Source organism: Lissotriton vulgaris, chromosome 7 (genome assembly GCF_964263255.1).
Source record: "Lissotriton vulgaris chromosome 7, aLisVul1.2, whole genome shotgun sequence".
Lineage (NCBI taxonomy): Eukaryota > Metazoa > Chordata > Amphibia > Caudata > Salamandridae > Lissotriton > Lissotriton vulgaris.
In genome coordinates, this window is record NC_141695.1 from 1,741,653,911 (window position 1) to 1,741,673,629 (window position 19,719).

Here is a 19,719-nt window from a genome sequence, read left to right on the forward strand (position 1 = left end):
CAATACAGAATCATACATGGAGAACTATATGTAATGGACATTAAAACATTGTGCAGAGAACAATACCTATAGTGGACTGTCCAGCACAGTACATATGTAGGTAAGGCACTGACAGAACACAAAGTATTGCACATAAAGACATCTACAGAGGACAGTACAGAACCGAATGGTTAGGTACAAATCAAGTACAGTGGAGGGTGAAGCTACAAACAAATCAAACTATTTATCTCTAGCGGGCAAGGGTACAGTATCGCTATGCGCGTAAAACATCTATAGACCATAAAGAACAATACAGAGAAATCTAAGTAATTTATAGTTGACAATACTTCCACATACATATGAAACTACAGGGGCATATTAGCAAGAACCTCGTTAAAATTATCGCCGTTTAGCGGCAGAAAACTGCCGCTAAAATGGCGATAATGGGCTTGCTAATATGCGTTATAGAATTCCAATAGAAGGCCAGGTTAGAGGTGCAAGACATCTAACCTGGGCTTTTATTGGAATTTGATAACGCATATTAGCAAGCCCATTATCGCCGTTTAAGCGGCAGTTTCCTGCCGCTAAAATGGCGATAATTTTAACGAGGTTCTTGCTGACATGCCCCTAAGTCTTTCAGGTACAAAAGGTCCCTGTAACACCAATGATTAGGAACCTCCATAAAGTAGGCATTACACGGTGCCGCGCAGCCAGTCGAAGCACATCCCTTATACCCGTGCTTCCACACACATGTCCATGCCAGCCATGCTAGCGTCCCAAAAGACATAGCAGCCATTACCTGGGTCTGAAGCTTGGGAGCCATCCCTAGAGGGGCAAACACAGGAAGAGAAATGCAAGGCATCACTGCAGTGGAAAACACATTTGAGTTCTGCGAAGTAAGAGTGACTGGCCTAGACCACAACTTGCCTTAAAGCCATCAATTTATTCAGAGGGGAAATCAAGCCCATTGCGCCAAGACCCTCCCCTTGCCCCCGGACGGACTCCTCCCATCTCACAAATCTCTCCAGGTTAACCAACCAGCAGCAAAACTGCTCCACCATTGTCTCTCATCAAACTGCTGCTCATCCTGTACATGCATACTGAAGGGACGTCAATTTACCAAACTTTCACGAGTAGAGACGCTAATATCAAGCTCATTTTTAACCCGTTCCGTGCTCGTGGCGGAACCACTCCGTCACGAGCCACGGGCGGGCTGTGCTAATGATGAAGTGGTTCCGTCACGCCGCAGCCGCACAGCCCACGCTCCATCAATTCCACGCCTGCGTGGCTGTATTGATGAGCGGGCGGGGCCGTGACGGAACCACTCCATCATTAGCACAGCGCGCCCGTGGCTCATGACGGAGTGGTTCCGTCACGAGCATGGCGGCGCCGCTTCAAAATTACTGCCGCTGCCAAGGGGTTAAACAGAATAAATGACATGTTAAAACACTTTGTTTTATATATGCTGCAATTGCCAATCTTGTACACTTAAAATTCAACTGATTTACCATTTAATATAGAAAATGTAACTTATAATGTAGGCATCTGCTCATTCATAGGGTGTAGTGCTGTATATTCACATGCTTTGCATACTCCTGCCATCTAGTGTTGGGGCCTGACATTTGCAACTTTTTTTTCTTTTAAGAAGTTTGACTCAGAAGACATTTTTACTCCTTTCTTAGTCCAGATGCATCAGCACACAGGCTCCTTGTCAGGTTGTTTTCTGCTCGGGGTTGAGCAAATGCTATGAAAAGTTGATTTGGCTTCCTAAATTGCTTAGTTGTATCACCCTCTAACATCCAGAGTATGAAGTGCCCTTCCTGGTACAGATCTAGTTTTGGCAAACAATGGGAAGCTCAATAGTTTGGTTCATGTCGAATAATGATGTAACTTTAGGCAGAAATTTAAGGTTATAGAAAGCACTACCCTTTGTTGATAAACCTGGATGAATGCTAGTAATGTGAGGGCTTGGAGCTCACTGATGTATCTCAGTGAGGTGATTGCTACTTGGACGGCCACCTTCTAAGATAAGAACTGTATCTCACATACTAGAATATGCAGTAGACCTTTGTATTCTCTACCATTCCTATGTGACTCTTAGAGTATATCCATTCTTATCCCTTCCCTATGTATATAGAGATAACTTCTTTGTGTGACTTTACATCTTGTACATTTGTAATTTTTTTCTGTGTGTATCTTTTATGTAACACATGTAATCCTAAATCCTTATGTTTTGCAATTGGTTCTTATGTAAAGCGCTCTGACACCTTCGGGTAAAGTTTTTGCTGTATAAAATCGCATTAAAATATATATATATATATATATATATATATATATATATATATATATATATATATATATATATGAGGAACAAATTATGATTCCAGAAGGTGCAGGAGGTGTCGTCGGATTTTTACCTGCTTTAGACCCTCCATTAAAACTTTAATTACAAGAACCCTAAAAAATAGATGAATGTTGTCTGCTTTGGAGGTTCGCTGCAACTACAGTCAAGTGTGAACATACAGAAGTGAAAGCTAGACCAGCCTTGTGCAAATGGAGCCAACAAGCTCCCGCACAAGACAGTAAATGGATTTAATTGTTTAGAAATACAGTAGTGCATGACCCTTTTCTGGCCTCCCCTAGAATACACATATATTCCTTTGGGAGGTTAAGGTAGCCAAACTCTAGGAATGCAGATGACTGATCGCAAGACTGAACTGTTTGGGATCTGGGTATCTGAGTTGACCCTGATGGTGGGTGAGGCGTTCCGGCCTCATTGGTAGCTTCTCCTGGAGACTACCTAAGATCTCGAGGAGCATTGAGTACCCGGGATATGTTCTCAGATCACAGTGCTAGTATGAGGGCATGGACACTTTCCTCATCATTCTTATCACATATGGAATGAGGATAAGAGATAGAAGAGCATGGGCAAATATCCCTGGCCAGTTCATTCATAGTGCATTGTCCGAGGATGGTTGGTGCGGATGCCTGGAGGCAAAACCTTTTTGGAAATGGTGAGCAGGTCCATTGGAGGGCTTGCAGGTGGAGTTTCCATTCGTGGACCTGCTGATGAATCCTCATGAGCAGGTCCGCAAAATTGTTCTCCATTCCCCAGAGGTGCTCCACTAACAGGTGAAGGTTGAGGTGAGATGATCAATGCCAGAGCTCCAGTGCTAGTTGAAAAAGCTGGGTGAATTGGGTCTGCCCCTACTTCTGGATGTAGAACATAGTAGTCATGTTATATGTTTTTATGAGTAGCCTTTCCCCATTCAGAGTGGGAGAAAGGCTCTGAGGGCCAGTCTGATGGGTCAAAGCCCCAGGTAGCTGATGTAATGCCCTGTTGAGCCCGAATGCCTTGAATTCTCATCTAGTGGAGGTCAGGTCCTCACTCCATGGGAGACGCGTCTGTAGTGATGGTCACCTGTGGAAGGCATCTATGAAGGGCTTGCTGTGCAGGAGGGTGTTGCTGTAGCACCAAACAGGAGAATGTTTGGACCTGGTCATTACCAACAGTAGATCCTCTGAACACCCCTCTGCCTGTGCCCCCTGATGTGAGAGGCACTCTTGTAACGGGCCCATGTGTAACCTGGTTTGTGGTACAATGCCACAAATCCATAATTCCCAACACTTTCATTAGTGCGTGAAGTCATCGGACAATGTCTTTGAAAAGGCAGCGGCTATTGGAATCCCATCTCCTTGTTGCTCAGGTATGCTTGACCTATTTGCACATTAACAATGAAACTGAGGAAGAACTGAATTTGTTGGGGTTATAGATGCACATTTTTTGCATTAATGGTAAAACCTAGGCCATGATGGATTTACTGCTAGCTGAGAACATGCTAGATATTTTTGTTTGCTGTTGCTCTTTATCATTCAGATGTCTAAATATGGAAACGTATCAATAGTGTTCCTGCACAGGTAGGCTGCTACCAATGGCAGAAATTTTGTAAACTCCTTTGGACCTATAGTAACTCTCAATAACAACTCTTCAAACTGGTGGTGAATGCCACATACCAAACGAAGGTACTGGTGGTATTCTGGGTGTATGTGGATATGAAAGAGCATGTCTTTCAGATACAGTGACAACATGAAGTCTCCTTGGCATGGCAGCAGGAAGACATCTTGAAAGGGTGTCAAGGGAAAGTGTCTAAAGAAGATTAACCTGTTCAATGGTCAGAAGTTGAGGATCGGTCGAAGTAAACCGTCCTTTTTGGGGACGAGAAAAACAAAGCACGTGCATCCCTGCCTGTGTTGGTTCACGGGTAATAGTTGTAGGGCGCCTGCTGCTAGGAGTGACTGCACTTCGTCTCCCAGAAGATGAAGGTGGTCTGAACTTAAAACATGATGGCAGGGTGGGATGTTGAGAGTGGGTGTGTGAAATTCAATTTAGTAACTTTCCCTCACAATGGGGAGGATCCACAGATCTAATGCAAGGCTTTTCCCATGTGACAGGAAGTGCCTTAGTCTACCCCCAACAGGTACAGTGTGATTGGGCATCCCACCCATTCCCTCTGTAGGTTCCCCTCTGAAAGGATTGAGATTGGGAGTCCTGAAAGGGCTCCTAGCATTGCTGATAGGAGGGGTTCTGCCCCGGGCCCCCTTACTTAATACCTTCATGGATTATGAAAAGCAGGCTGGGGACTGTAGGGCGCCCACAAACTGCTATATCTCTATCCTTTTTGATTTTCTCAAGAATTTGGTTGAACTCAGGGTTAAACAGATTCTCACTATGAGCAGGTACATTTAGGAGGTGCTGCTGAGCCTCAGACCTAAGCCCCAACACCCTAAGCCAGGCACTCTTACGAAGGACGCTAGTGTTCACCTCTCTAGATGCAGTGCCTGCTGCATCAAAGGCACACTAAATATTGGCATTGCTAATTGTTTAGCCCTTGGCCACCTTGTCTTGTCCTCTGCTGCATTGAGCCTCAGTCAGAGCCTTTATAAGCAACTCCATTTCCTGCCGGGGGTAGCATTCATACCAGGAGAGGAGGCCCACGCGTTGGCAGTTCGCTAATGTGTGGGTGTTTCACTTGCCACCCGCTTCCCTGCACTTGAAGTCTTTTTGGACTCCTTAATGTGGGTAAAGTATCTCTGGTAGCCTGGGTAGAAGCTTCTGAGCAGTGTGCACTACCGGGGAATCTGGGAAAATGTGTCCATGACAATAATCCTGATGTTCTCAAACAGGATTATATTTCTTTTCTATCTGGGGAGTCACCACGGTGGCCTCAATGGGCTCCTTCAATACATCAGTGATGGACTTTAAATTTCCCTTTAGCATGGAAAGATAGTTAACAGACTCCTCTGTCTTGGACAATAGGTTGCCCTCACCTTCCACAGCATGGAGATTAAGTAGATGGTGCTGAGAAGCCTGATGTATTACTGCAGAATACGCTGAAGTATTCTCCAGTGGGGTTCCTTCACGCAGGATATGGCCCGAGATCAGGGTCATACTTTAGGTCCACTACATAACCCTCCTGTGGATTGTCTCCATCTTGTGGTCCAAAGGTCTCCTTGTAGGTGTCCTGTGGGTAGCAAGGACTACCTTGGTAGAAGTCTGTATCCTGTGTGTCAGGTGGAGGGTAGCGAGGAGGTGGGGTGGGGAGTGGTGGAAAGGGCATAGGGAACTTAGCTGCAGGTCTAATCCTTTTGGGGCTTGATGGTGTATGAGATGGGGACTGAAGTTCTTGATGGAAGGTGAGGCACCTCTTTTGGGGAAGAGGCTGATTGCTGGAGCTGGAGGTCTGGCCAGCATTTTACCAGTGTCAAGCTAAATAAAGAATTTCTTCGGTTTTTGGTGAAGAACATATGCCAGCTATTTGAAAATCTATCCCTTGAGGTGTTCGACCTAAGCATCAGAGAGGCCTTCGATGAGGACTCCAATTCCTCATGTTGATGGATCTTTGGCATCTACTTCAACTCTGAGTGGGTTTTCTGATATCTTATGTTTGGGAAATCAATAGTGGAGACATCTGTTCCTCTTTGCGGCATAACAGGCTTCTTGTAATCTTGTGCGGGAGATGCAGGTAAACAAACTCTTGGACCTCAGGTGCCAAATTGCTTTACCACCCTCACCTTGACCAGTACCTTGAAGGTGTCTGTGGTGGAGTTTATCATACCCGTCAACATGGGGAGAACCTGGCCTGTTCTTGGGACTTGGACAGTGTCTTCACCAAGACGTTATCTTCCACGTGGAAGGTATTCATATCCACATTATAAAACGTGGGCACCTTCTGTATTACCTCATGATTCGCTGTGGTATCATCTATGGATGTTTCCCTGACTCGTTAATGATCCAGGTACGGATGTCCCAGTGGATCAAGACTGTAGTCGTCTCACGAGCCATGGGTGGGTACCAAATTGAATGGTGCATCATAAGGGTCAGTAGCCTGGAAAAGGCTACCTTTCCTGTAGTGAGCAAGGGTTACCCTCTGGTGAGTGTGGAGGCAGTGATCTATGGGGAGGATGTGAAGGTGGTAGGGGGAGGAATAAGAGGTGGAGGAGGTACATATGGAAGGGGGCTGGTGCGCCCGTCCATTCATCTCTTGTGCTTAATAGGAGGTGGAGGAGGTACATATGGGAGGGGGCTGGTGCGCCCGCCCATTCATCTCTTGTGCTTAATAGGAGGTGGAGGAGGTACATATGGGAGGGGGCTGGTGCGCCCGCCCATTCATCTCTTGTGCTTAATGGGAGGTGGAGGAGGTACACATGGGAGGGGGCTGGTGCGCCCGCCCATTCATCTCTTGTGCTTAATAGGAGGTGGAGGAGGTACATATGGGAGGGGGCTGGTGCGCCCGCCCATTCATCTCTTGTACTTAATAGGAGGTGGAGGAGGTACATATGGGAGGGGGCTGGTGCGCCCGCCCATTCATCTCTTGTGCTGTTGTATAGCTTTATTTCGAAATGTTTCATTTCATAAAAGCATTACAGTAAAATCAATGTGAGCATAAAAACAGTTATACATCAAAACTGACAAAATCTCGAGAAAATGCTAAAAGTATACAACCTAATAAAAAACATCCTATCTAAAAACATTTGTGCAAGTATACAATTATCTGTTTCTGAGAGGAATGATGTTAAAAAGGACACATACAGAAAATAACCAGGCCACTTGAATGTAAATTGGCATCCTTACTGGAGGAGCTTCCTCCTCGCGGTTCTTATCCTCCAAGCCCACCCCAGAAATTTTGCCAGACCACAAGCAAGCAGTGGGTGAGGGTCAGATCTTAACAGCTGTAAGGCCTGCAAATGTGACCGAGTGCCCAGCCTTGCGCAGAGCGGTTTCAACCATCTGCGACGGGGAGCAGCGTAGGCTGGGCATTCGAATAACAGATGGGGAATAGATTCGACCCTAGTGGTACAGAAAGGGCAAGTTTCCACGGTTTGCCATGGTGGTTTCCATTTAGCTGTCCTTGCGCTTACAGGCAAAACCCCGGCCCTGAATTTAAAATACAACGCCCTATCTGATGGATTCAAGATCACATCGAGGTAGGGTTCTCTAAAGGGACGGGATTTGCTAGCCAAGAACTCCTCAGCTGATCTACACAGATTTGGTTGGGAGACTCTCTCATTATCCACCCACAGCCAGAATATTTTCTTTAGCAGCTGTTTGGGTGGCGCAGATCTGCTAGCCCAAGCATCACCCAGGCCTAAGTCGCAAAGGAGGCGCTTTACACCAAGTAGCCAACCGATCTTATGCCAACCCGGGGTTGAAAGAAGCTCACTTAATGCATCAGCATAGCTTGAAAGTTCGGGGACATTCCATATACGGGCCCACAGAAGGAGGGGACGTAGCTTGGCCTGATCAGCTATGGATCGTGTGCCTGTATCGAGTAGAAGGGGTAGAGTAGGAGAGCTATGAGGGAGCCGCATTAGATCTTTGTGGAACTTATTCTCCAGATAAGACAGGGTGTCAGATTTCTGGGTACCCCACAATTCGGCCCCGTATAGTGCCGCGCTCACAGCCTTTGCCTTGTAGATGTCAAGTATCACCCCGATGGGTTTAAGGGGTGAGGCGCGATGCTCTTTTAAGAGGGCACCCGTAACCCTCCTGTAAGTCAAGATGGATTTTTGGTGATGCGCCTTCCAAGACATAGTATCACAAAGTCTGATTCCTAAATAATCAAATTCCCTGACCCTTTCTAAAGGTACTGCATCTATTGTTGGCGGGTAGACTGTCTTCCTGGGGGGATTCAACACAAGGAACTTGGTTTTGTTGATGTTAATAGCCAAGCCCCTTGTGTCGCAGAAGCCCTGGAACCTCGTTAACAAAGTTTGGAGGCCCTTCGGGGATTTCGATATCAGCAGGGTGTCGTCTGCGAACAGGAGCGTTGGTATCTTTCTGCCCGCCAGGGAAGGAGCATCTGCTGACAATTGAAGAAGGTGCTCTACCACTCCGTTTAGATATAGGGAAAACAGAGTGGGAGCTAGCACACACCCCTGGCGGACGCCCCTGTCAACAGGAATCCGAGATGTTTTTTGGCCCTGCTGACCCCATCTAATTTGGGCAAAATTGCTTTCGTGGAATTTGATGGTTAAGGCTAACAAATACGCGGGCATGCCCATGCCCTCAAGTACAGCCCAGAGTTGGTTACGTGGAACAAGGTCAAAGGCAGTCCGTAAATCGATGAAGGCGAGATACAGACTGCCCTTGCCCAGTTTGACCACTTTCCAATAAAGCAATAGGAAACGGAATGTCTGCTCAATCGTGCCGGTTCCAGATCTGAAGCCGGCCTGAAAGTCAGACAAAACCTTCATTTCCTCGGCCCACTGCAAGATCCTACCCAAAACTACCTTCCCTGCTGCCTTCTGGGTGGAATCAAGCAGACTTATGGGTCGGTAGTTGGCCGGATCGTCCCTGCAGCCCTTTTTGAAAATGGGGACAACTTCCGCACCCCTCCAAGAATCCGGGAAACCGCCACCCACCATTGCCTCATTCAGGAGTTTAGCAATGTATAGGCTCCAAACCTCGACATTGCTACGAAGCAAGTCACCGGGGACTCCATCTGGGCCTGCCGCCTTGTTGGGGACGATACACCTGATTGCTATCTCCACCTCCCTAGATGAAAAAATGGGGCCAAGATGAGAGTTGTCAGCTGGTACTATATGGCTAGTACTCCTATTGGGACCCGATGCCCCCGGGGAGTTAGAGTATAGTTTAGAAAAATGGGCCCACCAAACCTCCCCTGTTATATTACATGTAAGGAGGGAGTCAACAGGCCTATCCCTACCTCTAATCAGAGCCCAGAAAGCCCTTGAGTCCTTTCTAGAACCAGCCTCCATTAAATCGCTCCAGAAGTTGGTTTCATGAGTGACCTTTGCCGCAGCTAGAGTCTTCTTGTAGTTTTTCCTAGCTTGTGAAATCAAAGCCTGATCTTTAGCGCTGACCGCCATAATTAGTTCACTTTTTGCTTGGCGACAAGCGTGGGAATACCATTGATCTCTACCCTTAGTCTCGTTTCTCCGCTTGGACCCCCCCCTCCCCTCAGGAACCAGAAAAAGATTGCTAAGTGATACAATAGTCTCCACAAATGGCACAAGGATAGGAGAGTCACAGTCCAGCGTGCCTGCGATACACTTGGCTTCCATCATTATGGACTGAACTTGGGCCATTCTTGGAACATCAGAGGCAACCTTAGCCCACTTTAGTCGCCTCCCGCAGTTTGATGGAACAACTTCGTGGGATGATTTCCAGGTTGGCCGAGATGATGCTGTGGCCCCTAGATCCCACGGGAGAGCAAGCGAGAGGATCAAAGGATTGTGGTCACTATCCGTGGATTGATGGACAACCATATCGAGGGCATATTCCCACAGGTTGAAGTTTAACAGCACGTAGTCGATTCTGGAGGTGTGTCCAATCCTGTTATATGTGTGTGCACCCCCAGTATCTGACTTACAGCGACCATTAGTGGCTCTGAGGGAGTATTCCAAGCAAAGTGCGTTGATATCAATAGCATTCTGTGTCCATTTCCTGATGGGGTTGAGAGCAAGCAAGGGAATGCCTCTCTTGGCATCGTCCTCCCATGTATCCAAAATATCATCGCAGGCCAGAGGCTCAAAGCAACAATTGAAATCCCCGCCCAGGATAGTGAGGGAGTCAATGTTGCAACCAATTAGCTCATCTTCAACTCCAGTTAAAGACAAAGGGCTCAAGTTCCCAGCCCTGGCCCCCCTTAAGTACATGTTGAAAAGCTCTAGGGTCTTGCCCCCCGGGCATTGCATAGTGAGTCTCAAAAGATCTGGGGATGGTGAATTTATTTGTTTTACTGTAAGCCCCAGTGATACACTTACCCAGATGAGAAGGCCACCAGAGGGACGGCCTTTACTGCCTTTAGACCTGGAGGCCGGCACAGAGTAGGTGGTGAAGCCGACCCTGTGCACGGGCTCCAGGCACCAAGTTTCTTGTAAAAGGCAGATCCCGAAGGGCTCCATAAAAGAGATCCAATCAGGTTTGTCAAAATTCCGGGCAAGCCCTGCCACATTCCAGCTTAATATTTTAAGCTGGGGAACACCTGTCAAGGTCTTACCAGACTGTGGCTCAGAAACTGGAGAGATGACATGGATATCATCGACCCTGGAAAATTGGAGAGAAGCTGCAGGTGACGAGATATCAGGGGCAATCAGGTTTGCAGCTAGGGGCGTAGCGGGAGGACAGACAACTGAGGAAAGGTGCACCAGATCCTGTGTAGGGGGGGCCTGGATTGGGGACTGGGTAGGAGAGGAAGTACTAATCAAACCCACGGTGGCCGTCAAGGATAATCTCCCCATCCCCAATATGAAACCATTGGGATTACTTGGTAGTACTCTTGTTGGAGGCGTTAGGAGTCAATCGACATCCTCCAGGCTGCCAAACCTATCTGGAATTACATTTCCAGGCCAACAACTGTTTGGGTTAAACACAGTGGGAAGAAATTCCCAACTAGGCTGTTGGGGGACTGTGGGCCAAGAAGCCCCCTGCGGACAGACAGCACGGGGGGGATAGAAGAATGACAAAGGCCTCGGGGCAATAGAAGAACCCCAATCTTGGTTCCCAGGGGACCAGATGTGCCTGGCCGTATACACATCGTCAAAAGTTACGACTATACTGTCACCGGGGGTCAGTTTCCTCGTAGTGCCCACCCATGGAACTCTTCGTGTCGTTAAGACCCTACTCCTCCTTCCGTTGGGAATAGGTCTATGTATATTAAGCCAGTGCATAACTTTATTGCGTAGGGAATGCTGGTCTTCATATTGGCCATTCTCCAATTCCGGGACACCCGTCAAAACCACCATATAATCATTTGCTTCAGGAGGAAGGTCGATATAACCTCCTCGAAAATTGCTCCTGGTATGGGGACCCCTAGCAGAATGAGTGGGGGGTTTATCCCGGTGGGCCTGGACGGGACGGGAACTAGTGTTAGCTGGATTCTGAACTCTCGGTGTGGCTGGTGTAGTGTGGTTCCGAGGCGCCTGGGTAGGGCGGGAGCTAGAGCTAATTGGGTTCCGGGCTCTTGGTGCAGCTGATGTAGTGCCCGTATGAGATTGTGTTGCTGGAGCATTTAAGGTGTTAGCCCTGGCCTGGGGGGGCGGATTTGCAGTAATGAGACTCCTGGTGCGGGGTTTGGGAATAGGGTGGGAAGGACAGGGCAAGGTGGGATTAGGGGGCAAACCAGGGATAGCTGTAGGAGGTGGGGTAGGAACCTCTGTAATCGTATTACTATCAATCAACCCCTGACGTTCAAGGCCTCTCAGGCCAAGAGTGGCCAAGGCGATAATACTTTTCTCCATTTCAAGGAGATTGTTCTCTATACGGGAAAGCCTTAAATCCAGGGGAGATAGAAGATTTTTTAAAGACTCCCAAACCACTCCTATAAATTCCCTCTCCCTCCCGTCCTGGTTTGTCCAGCCCGTGTCTGATCTCTCAGGTTGCGAGGTGCCTCCAGAATCTAAAGGGACTTGCCCCCCAGTATTTTCGCCACAAGGAGCCAATGGGGAGAGGAAAGGCATGGCCGGACTGGCATCAGCTATTGTGTTATCACTGATGGGCAAATTTGCGCCCAGCGTTGGCAGTTTCTTCCGGGGGGAAGTTAGGCTGGGAGAACGTTTTCTCTTATTGGGGTTCCCCGGAATGTTATCGAGACCGCCATATGAGGTGGAGGCCAGGGATATATCAAGTGATTGTGGGGAAGAAATAAGGGAAACAAGAGGGCTGTCCTCGACAGTGAGCGGGCCGTCGGGCAGAGCAGGTAGACCTAGAAGTGGAGAGGGAGTGGGCAGAGCAGGCATATCGTGGACATCAACCACCGCTATAACACCCTCCCGCATGCCGGTGTGATTAGGGGAAATAGCAGTGGCTATGTGTCCAAGGGAGGATTTCTTATGGGAGGCAAAATCGAGTGACAGCTTCCTGGCCGCTTCCAAGTCCAGGGACACTCTGGTTTGCAGTTTATCAATTTCATGGTCTATCGCCTTGGTTGTCCGCGTAATAAAATCGTCCATAGGCCCATTATGGGCCAACCCTCCCTTGGCCGCCCTATTGCGTGTAACGCGGGTACACATGTGGACTTACTGTGGCTAACAACCCGGACAACAAAATAGGCAAACACAAAGTACGAGGCAAGAGTATAAGAGAGGGGGCCCAGACCAGACCGCTCAGACCTCGAACGGCCTCAAACGGCCCGCTCTTTGCCCGGTCTTCGCCCCGAGCTGCGTCCCGCGCTGCGGGAGTAGGTGTTGATTATGTAAGGAGGGTGATTGGGCGGGGGGCGGGCCAGCAGGGAGAGCGGACCGTCAGCTGGTTCTTGGTCACGCAGGGACTCCTGGTTACTGGAGTCCCTGCTCGCTCGCAGCCCCGCCTAGCCTCATGCCCAGCCGCCTTGACAAGCCTCCTCAATGCCCGCTTTCCAACCCTGGGCGAAGCGGCACCCGCGGAGCGGGTGCGGCGAGTTGTAGAGCCGCTAACAGGATTAGTGAAGTCCAGTTGCTGTAGCACACGGTGTCTGCTCCCAATGCTCCGTGAAGGGCAAGTGTCCCGCAGAACGATGGTAGGGCGAGTCTTTATCCACCTGTAGTGGGCGGGGGGCGGGCCAGCAGGGAGAGCGGACCGTCAGCTGGTTCTTGGTCACGCAGGGACTCCTGGTTACTGGAGTCCCTGCTCGCTCGCAGCCCCGCCTAGCCTCACGCCCAGCCGCCTTGACAAGCCTCCTCAATGCCCGCTTTCCAACCCTGGGCGAGTTGTAGAGCCGCTAACAGGATTAGTGAAGTCCAGTTGCTGTAGCACACGGTGTCTGCTCCCAATGCTCCGTGAAGGGCAAGTGTCCCGCAGAACGATGGTAGGGCGAGTCTTTATCCACCTGTAGTGGGCGGGGGGCGGGCCAGCAGGGAGAGCGGACCGTCAGCTGGTTCTTGGTCACGCAGGGACTCCTGGTTACTGGAGTCCCTGCTCGCTCGCAGCCCCGCCTAGCCTCACGCCCAGCCGCCTTGACAAGCCTCCTCAATGCCCGCTTTCCAACCCTGGGCGAAGCGGCACCCGCGGAGCGGGTGCGGCGAGTTGTAGAGCCGCTAACAGGATTAGTGAAGTCCAGTTGCTGTAGCACACGGTGTCTGCTCCCAATGCTCCGTGAAGGGCAAGTGTCCCGCAGAACGATGGTAGGGCGAGTCTTTATCCACCTGTAGTGGGCGGGGGGCGGGCCAGCAGGGAGAGCGGACCGTCAGCTGGTTCTTGGTCACGCAGGGACTCCTGGTTACTGGAGTCCCTGCTCGCTCACAGCCCCGCCTAGCCTCACGCCCAGCCGCCTTGACAAGCCTCCTCAATGCCCGCTTTCCAACCCTGGGCGAAGCGGCACCCGCGGAGCGGGTGCGGCGAGTTGTAGAGCCGCTAACAGGATTAGTGAAGTCCAGTTGCTGTAGCACACGGTGTCTGCTCCCAATGCTCCGTGAAGGGCAAGTGTCCCGCAGAACGATGGTAGGGCGAGTCTTTATCCACCTGTAGTGGGCGGGGGGCGGGCCAGCAGGGAGAGCGGACCGTCAGCTGGTTCTTGGTCACGCAGGGACTCCTGGTTACTGGAGTCCCTGCTCGCTCGCAGCCCCGCCTAGCCTCACGCCCAGCCGCCTTGACAAGCCTCCTCAATGCCCGCTTTCCAACCCTGGGCGAAGCGGCACCCGCGGAGCGGGTGCGGCGAATTGTAGAGCCGCTAACAGGATTAGTGAAGTCCAGTTGCTGTAGCACACGGTGTCTGCTCCCAATGCTCCGTGAAGGGCAAGTGTCCCGCAGAACGATGGTAGGGCGAGTCTTTATCCACCTGTAGTGGGCGGGGGGCGGGCCAGCAGGGAGAGCGGACCGTCAGCTGGTTCTTGGTCACGCAGGGACTCCTGGTTACTGGAGTCCCTGCTCGCTCACAGCCCCGCCTAGCCTCACGCCCAGCCGCCTTGACAAGCCTCCTCAATGCCCGCTTTCCAACCCTGGGCGAGTTGTAGAGCCGCTAACAGGATTAGTGAAGTCCAGTTGCTGTAGCACACGGTGTCTGCTCCCAATGCTCCGTGAAGGGCAAGTGTCCCGCAGAACGATGGTAGGGCGAGTCTTTATCCACCTGTAGTGGGCGGGGGGCGGGCCAGCAGGGAGAGCGGACCGTCAGCTGGTTCTTGGTCACGCAGGGACTCCTGGTTACTGGAGTCCCTGCTCGCTCGCAGCCCCGCCTAGCCTCACGCCCAGCCGCCTTGACAAGCCTCCTCAATGCCCGCTTTCCAACCCTGGGCGAAGCGGCACCCGCGGAGCGGGTGCGGCGAGTTGTAGAGCCGCTAACAGGATTAGTGAAGTCCAGTTGCTGTAGCACACGGTGTCTGCTCCCAATGCTCCGTGAAGGGCAAGTGTCCCGCAGAACGATGGTAGGGCGAGTCTTTATCCACCTGTAGTGGGCGGGGGGCGGGCCAGCAGGGAGAGCGGACCGTCAGCTGGTTCTTGGTCACGCAGGGACTCCTGGTTACTGGAGTCCCTGCTCGCTCGCAGCCCCGCCTAGCCTCACGCCCAGCCGCCTTGACAAGCCTCCTCAATGCCCGCTTTCCAACCCTGGGCGAAGCGGCACCCGCGGAGCGGGTGCGGCGAGTTGTAGAGCCGCTAACAGGATTAGTGAAGTCCAGTTGCTGTAGCACACGGTGTCTGCTCCCAATGCTCCGTGAAGGGCAAGTGTCCCGCAGAACGATGGTAGGGCGAGTCTTTATCCACCTGTAGTGGGCGGGGGGCGGGCCAGCAGGGAGAGCGGACCGTCAGCTGGTTCTTGGTCACGCAGGGACTCCTGGTTACTGGAGTCCCTGCTCGCTCACAGCCCCGCCTAGCCTCACGCCCAGCCGCCTTGACAAGCCTCCTCAATGCCCGCTTTCCAACCCTGGGCGAAGCGGCACCCGCGGAGCGGGTGCGGCGAGTTGTAGAGCCGCTAACAGGATTAGTGAAGTCCAGTTGCTGTAGCACACGGTGTCTGCTCCCAATGCTCCGTGAAGGGCAAGTGTCCCGCAGAACGATGGTAGGGCGAGTCTTTATCCACCTGTAGTGGGCGGGGGGCGGGCCAGCAGGGAGAGCGGACCGTCAGCTGGTTCTTGGTCACGCAGGGACTCCTGGTTACTGGAGTCCCTGCTCGCTCGCAGCCCCGCCTAGCCTCACGCCCAGCCGCCTTGACAAGCCTCCTCAATGCCCGCTTTCCAACCCTGGGCGAAGCGGCACCCGCGGAGCGGGTGCGGCGAGTTGTAGAGCTGCTAACAGGATTAGTGAAGTCCAGTTGCTGTAGCACACGGTGTCTGCTCCCAATGCTCCGTGAAGGGCAAGTGTCCCGCAGAACGATGGTAGGGCGAGTCTTTATCCACCTGTAGTGGGCGGGCGGCGGGCCAGCAGGGAGAGCGGACCGTCAGCTGGTTCTTGGTCACGCAGGGACTCCTGGTTACTGGAGTCCCTGCTCGCTCGCAGCCCCGCCTAGCCTCACGCCCAGCCGCCTTGACAAGCCTCCTCAATGCCCGCTTTCCAACCCTGGGCGAAGCGGCACCCGCGGAGCGGGTGCGGCGAGTTGTAGAGCCGCTAACAGGATTAGTGAAGTCCAGTTGCTGTAGCACACGGTGTCTGCTCCCAATGCTCCGTGAAGGGCAAGTGTCCCGCAGAACGATGGTAGGGCGAGTCTTTATCCACCTGTAGTGGGCGGGGGGCGGGCCAGCAGGGAGAGCGGACCGTCAGCTGGTTCTTGGTCACGCAGGGACTCCTGGTTACTGGAGTCCCTGCTCGCTCGCAGCCCCGCCTAGCCTCACGCCCAGCCGCCTTGACAAGCCTCCTCAATGCCCGCTTTCCAACCCTGGGCGAAGCGGCACCCGCGGAGCGGGTGCGGCGAGTTGTAGAGCCGCTAACAGGATTAGTGAAGTCCAGTTGCTGTAGCACACGGTGTCTGCTCCCAATGCTCCGTGAAGGGCAAGTGTCCCCATCTCTTGTGCTTAACAGGAGGTGGAGGAGGTACATATGGGAGGGGGCTGGTGCGCCCGCCCATTCATCTCTTGTGCTTAATGGGAGGTGGAGGAGGTACATATGGGAGGGGGCTGGTGCGCCCGCCCATTCATCTCTTGTGCTTAATAGGCCTGGGCGATATATTAATGCCATTGAAGTAATCGGAATAATGAATACCTTTGTGTTACTCTTATGATTTGAGATTAATGAAAATGACACAATTACGCCTGTTAGCATGATTATGAGTAATATGGTACAAAAATCCTACCGCAGAAGCACAGGAACAATGAATTCAGCAAGCACGAGCGGCTGCTGCTCTTCTTGTTCTCTTGGGTTTAGCTCTATTTTCTTAGTGTAAAGTGCATTCTCTGGTCCATTCTAGAAGTGACGATACATTTTGTGCTAAGAAACTAGTGCTAAATGCTGGGTTGCTCTCCTCGCTTAACATTGCTGTGGGTGTCACTGTGGTGCCAGTGGCCGTCTGCCTCATTCAACAGGGGACACCGATGCAAGTGGTTTCATGTGTTAAAGTGGTACACTGCAGCCCCTTCGGATGCCGCTAGGTGTCACAGCGGCAGGTTCGACATACTCAACCACAGCAGTGCAGAGCTCCAAGGGCCTGGGATTGGATTTCAGGGAGCAACAATTTAACTTTACAAAGAATAAACTGGAAAGAGGACTTGGCTGATGCCAATGCTTTTTCATGACTTTTGTCCTGATTATAATTACCTTCACTCGAGGATGTGCTACATGGATGAGCATACTGTGCAAATCCAATTTCATCTGTGAAAAGAGAACACACAGTTAGTATCAACAATATGTCCAGGTGACTCCCATGGCTACCCAATGAAAGCGCAGCACACCAAATCACATGCCAACTCATTCTCTGTAATAAGTGAATCCTCTTTATATAAAAAATGTCAGAGTCATTCGCATCCTATCTTTGCAGCAACAAAAGAAAAAAGATCACTTGTTTGGAACTACTACCAACCGTGGAAGAAACACCATAATCTAAGGACACAACCATCCGAAGAAGAAAAAATGACCTCACCATAATTAGGCCTGGGCGGTAAATTCCGTTCTGCTCGCGGGATTTGTGGAATTTGGATAATTTCGCATTCCGCAACGCGAAATTGCCCAAAATTCTGCCTTCCACGACTTCACAAAACTTTTGCTTGTTCGCGTTCTCAAAATGCGAGTTTGCGAGATATTTCCCATCGAGCATGTAAACAGCAATTGCGAACAGTAAAAAAGCATCGCGAACAAGCAATACCGCGTGTTCGCAGAATTTCTGCGTGTTTGCTGAGATTTTATAGTGTTTTGCGGAGATTTGCGTAACACGATTATGCAAATTCCGCCCACCCCTAACCATAATCTGATGAGGAACCCCCACAATCCTATGGTACTGACCTTTATGGTGGATGCTCTATCTACCCACAGATTACTCACTTTTTTTTGCATCTCTGTAGGGACTAGTCTGGATCTAGTAACCTTGAAATAGCTCCCTTCATATGTGATCTCACTGAGTCAAATAGGACTCCATAGTGTGCGCTGATGTCATTTTCTATCCTAAGCCAAAAATGGCATTGAAGGGACATTTGGTGGTCCTGAGAGTTCTGTGGGGCCAGAAGGCACACCAGGGGAAAGGGAAGCAGAGCTAAAGATCTGAGCATGGCCTAAGCAAGCGCCACCACTCGCTGTGTTTTGGCTGATGGCGAAGGAAATGTCCAAGTGCAAGCTTTCCAGGTTAGACATTTACTCCAAACAGGACGTTGAGAATTCACGACCTACCTGTCCGGAGCTGGTTCAATGCTTGAAAAACAAGACACTCCTTTGTGAGGTATGTTATGTTTCTTGTGAGAGTCTCAATGTATATTTCTTGGAGATTTGACCCATTAGGTGTAAATCTTCTATTATTTAGTGTTATTTGGTGAAATGTTTGTAAAGGAAATTTAGGGCAGGATATTCACCAAGAAATTGGAACTCTTTCCCACCTGCCATCAGAAGAATCCCCTCTCTGGCACGCTTAAAAAAGGAGGCTAAATCCTACCTCATGGGTAAATTCCTTGGCTAACCCCGTCCCATAACCACCTCAGAGACTATTGCCTCCCTCCTTCGACCTCGTCCCACCAAGAAACTGGGGCCTGTCTTCAGCAACTGTAATATTGACTATCCTTGTATACTCCCATGCCTCTTGTAATCAGCACCCCCTGCATGTACAGTTTACTCTGGTTTTATCATGCCTCTTCTATGACTCTTTGACTCTGTAAAGCGCTCTGATACCCTGACGGGTCAAGGTCGCGCTCTATAAAACACTAAAATAAATAAATACATTTACATCAGACGAGATTCTGACTATCATATTCCCAAACCTCACTCCCAAACAATTTGAGAATGTAAACAACAGTGAAAACCAAAGAGCTGAGCTCTGGATCTATGCCAGATCTCATGGAAGAAAAGGACCGTCAGTGCATAGGGTGCTGCCTTATATGCAGTATAGTGACTGGAGTGTGAGCGAAGTAGCGGGGTGCTGGGGTGGGGGGGACAATGGGGTGGTGGTGGGGGAAACAGACAATACACAAAAAAATACAAAGGGCCTCATTTATGAGAAATGAAGCATCGCTACGTGAAAGCAGCGATGCGTCACTTCTCAGTGCGCCCTCCTTGCGACATGATTGATGTCTTATATTTACTATATGACGCATCACGTCGCAAGGAGTTACTGACGTATCTGTACGGCGCAAAAGTGACGCTTTGCTGGAGTTGTGTCACAAAAGTGACACAACTCCAGCAATGTGTCCTTTCACATGGGGCTTGCGTCAGCCTTACGCCTGCTGTGTAAGATATTGACGCATTTGCACCCTAGAAGTGGCGCAGTGAAATATGGTAGATTTACTTCATCTCCTTTTTCCAGGTCACCTTATAAACAGTCCTCGCACCATCGTTAGGTTATGGTCACTCCACTGGGGTTCACTAAAATCACTGTAATATGTACATAATGTATATACTTTGAAAAGTGTCCTTCTCGTTAGTCACTTTGGGGTACGTTTTTGATTACTGTGATTATGAAATAAATCACGCTCACTTCGGCTGAAGTGAGCCGGATTGAGATATATAGTCGTGTGGGGTTTCTATGTTTTAAATATTGACAGAATCACTTGAAAGATCGCATCCTGTATTCTCTGGTTGTGAATTTTTGATTAATTCGAGCAAGTTATAACGGTCTTGCATAAACTGATATTGTCAGTTCAAATGAGTTCCTTGTGAACAATGTTCCTTTGTTTACCACA

General features: G+C 50.3%; 1 protein-coding gene across 4 annotated transcripts in view; it reads right to left on the reverse strand.

The window, feature by feature from the left end:
• The window catches only part of LOC147706548 (ovostatin-like), a 256,365-nt gene that overhangs the window by 6,336 nt on the left and 230,310 nt on the right, over positions 1-19,719 (reverse strand). For 2 of the 4 annotated variants that reach the window (XM_086933011.1, XM_086933010.1), the window contains exons 35-36: positions 17,159-17,212; positions 779-804 (exon numbers count right to left, since the gene is read on the reverse strand). In XM_086933011.1, coding sequence (XP_086789137.1) covers positions 779-804; positions 17,159-17,212 — 80 coding nt within the window. The remainder of the gene's footprint in view (positions 1-778; positions 805-17,158; positions 17,213-19,719) is intronic. The other 2 variants (XM_086933013.1, XM_086933012.1) reach the window with 1 other exon arrangement.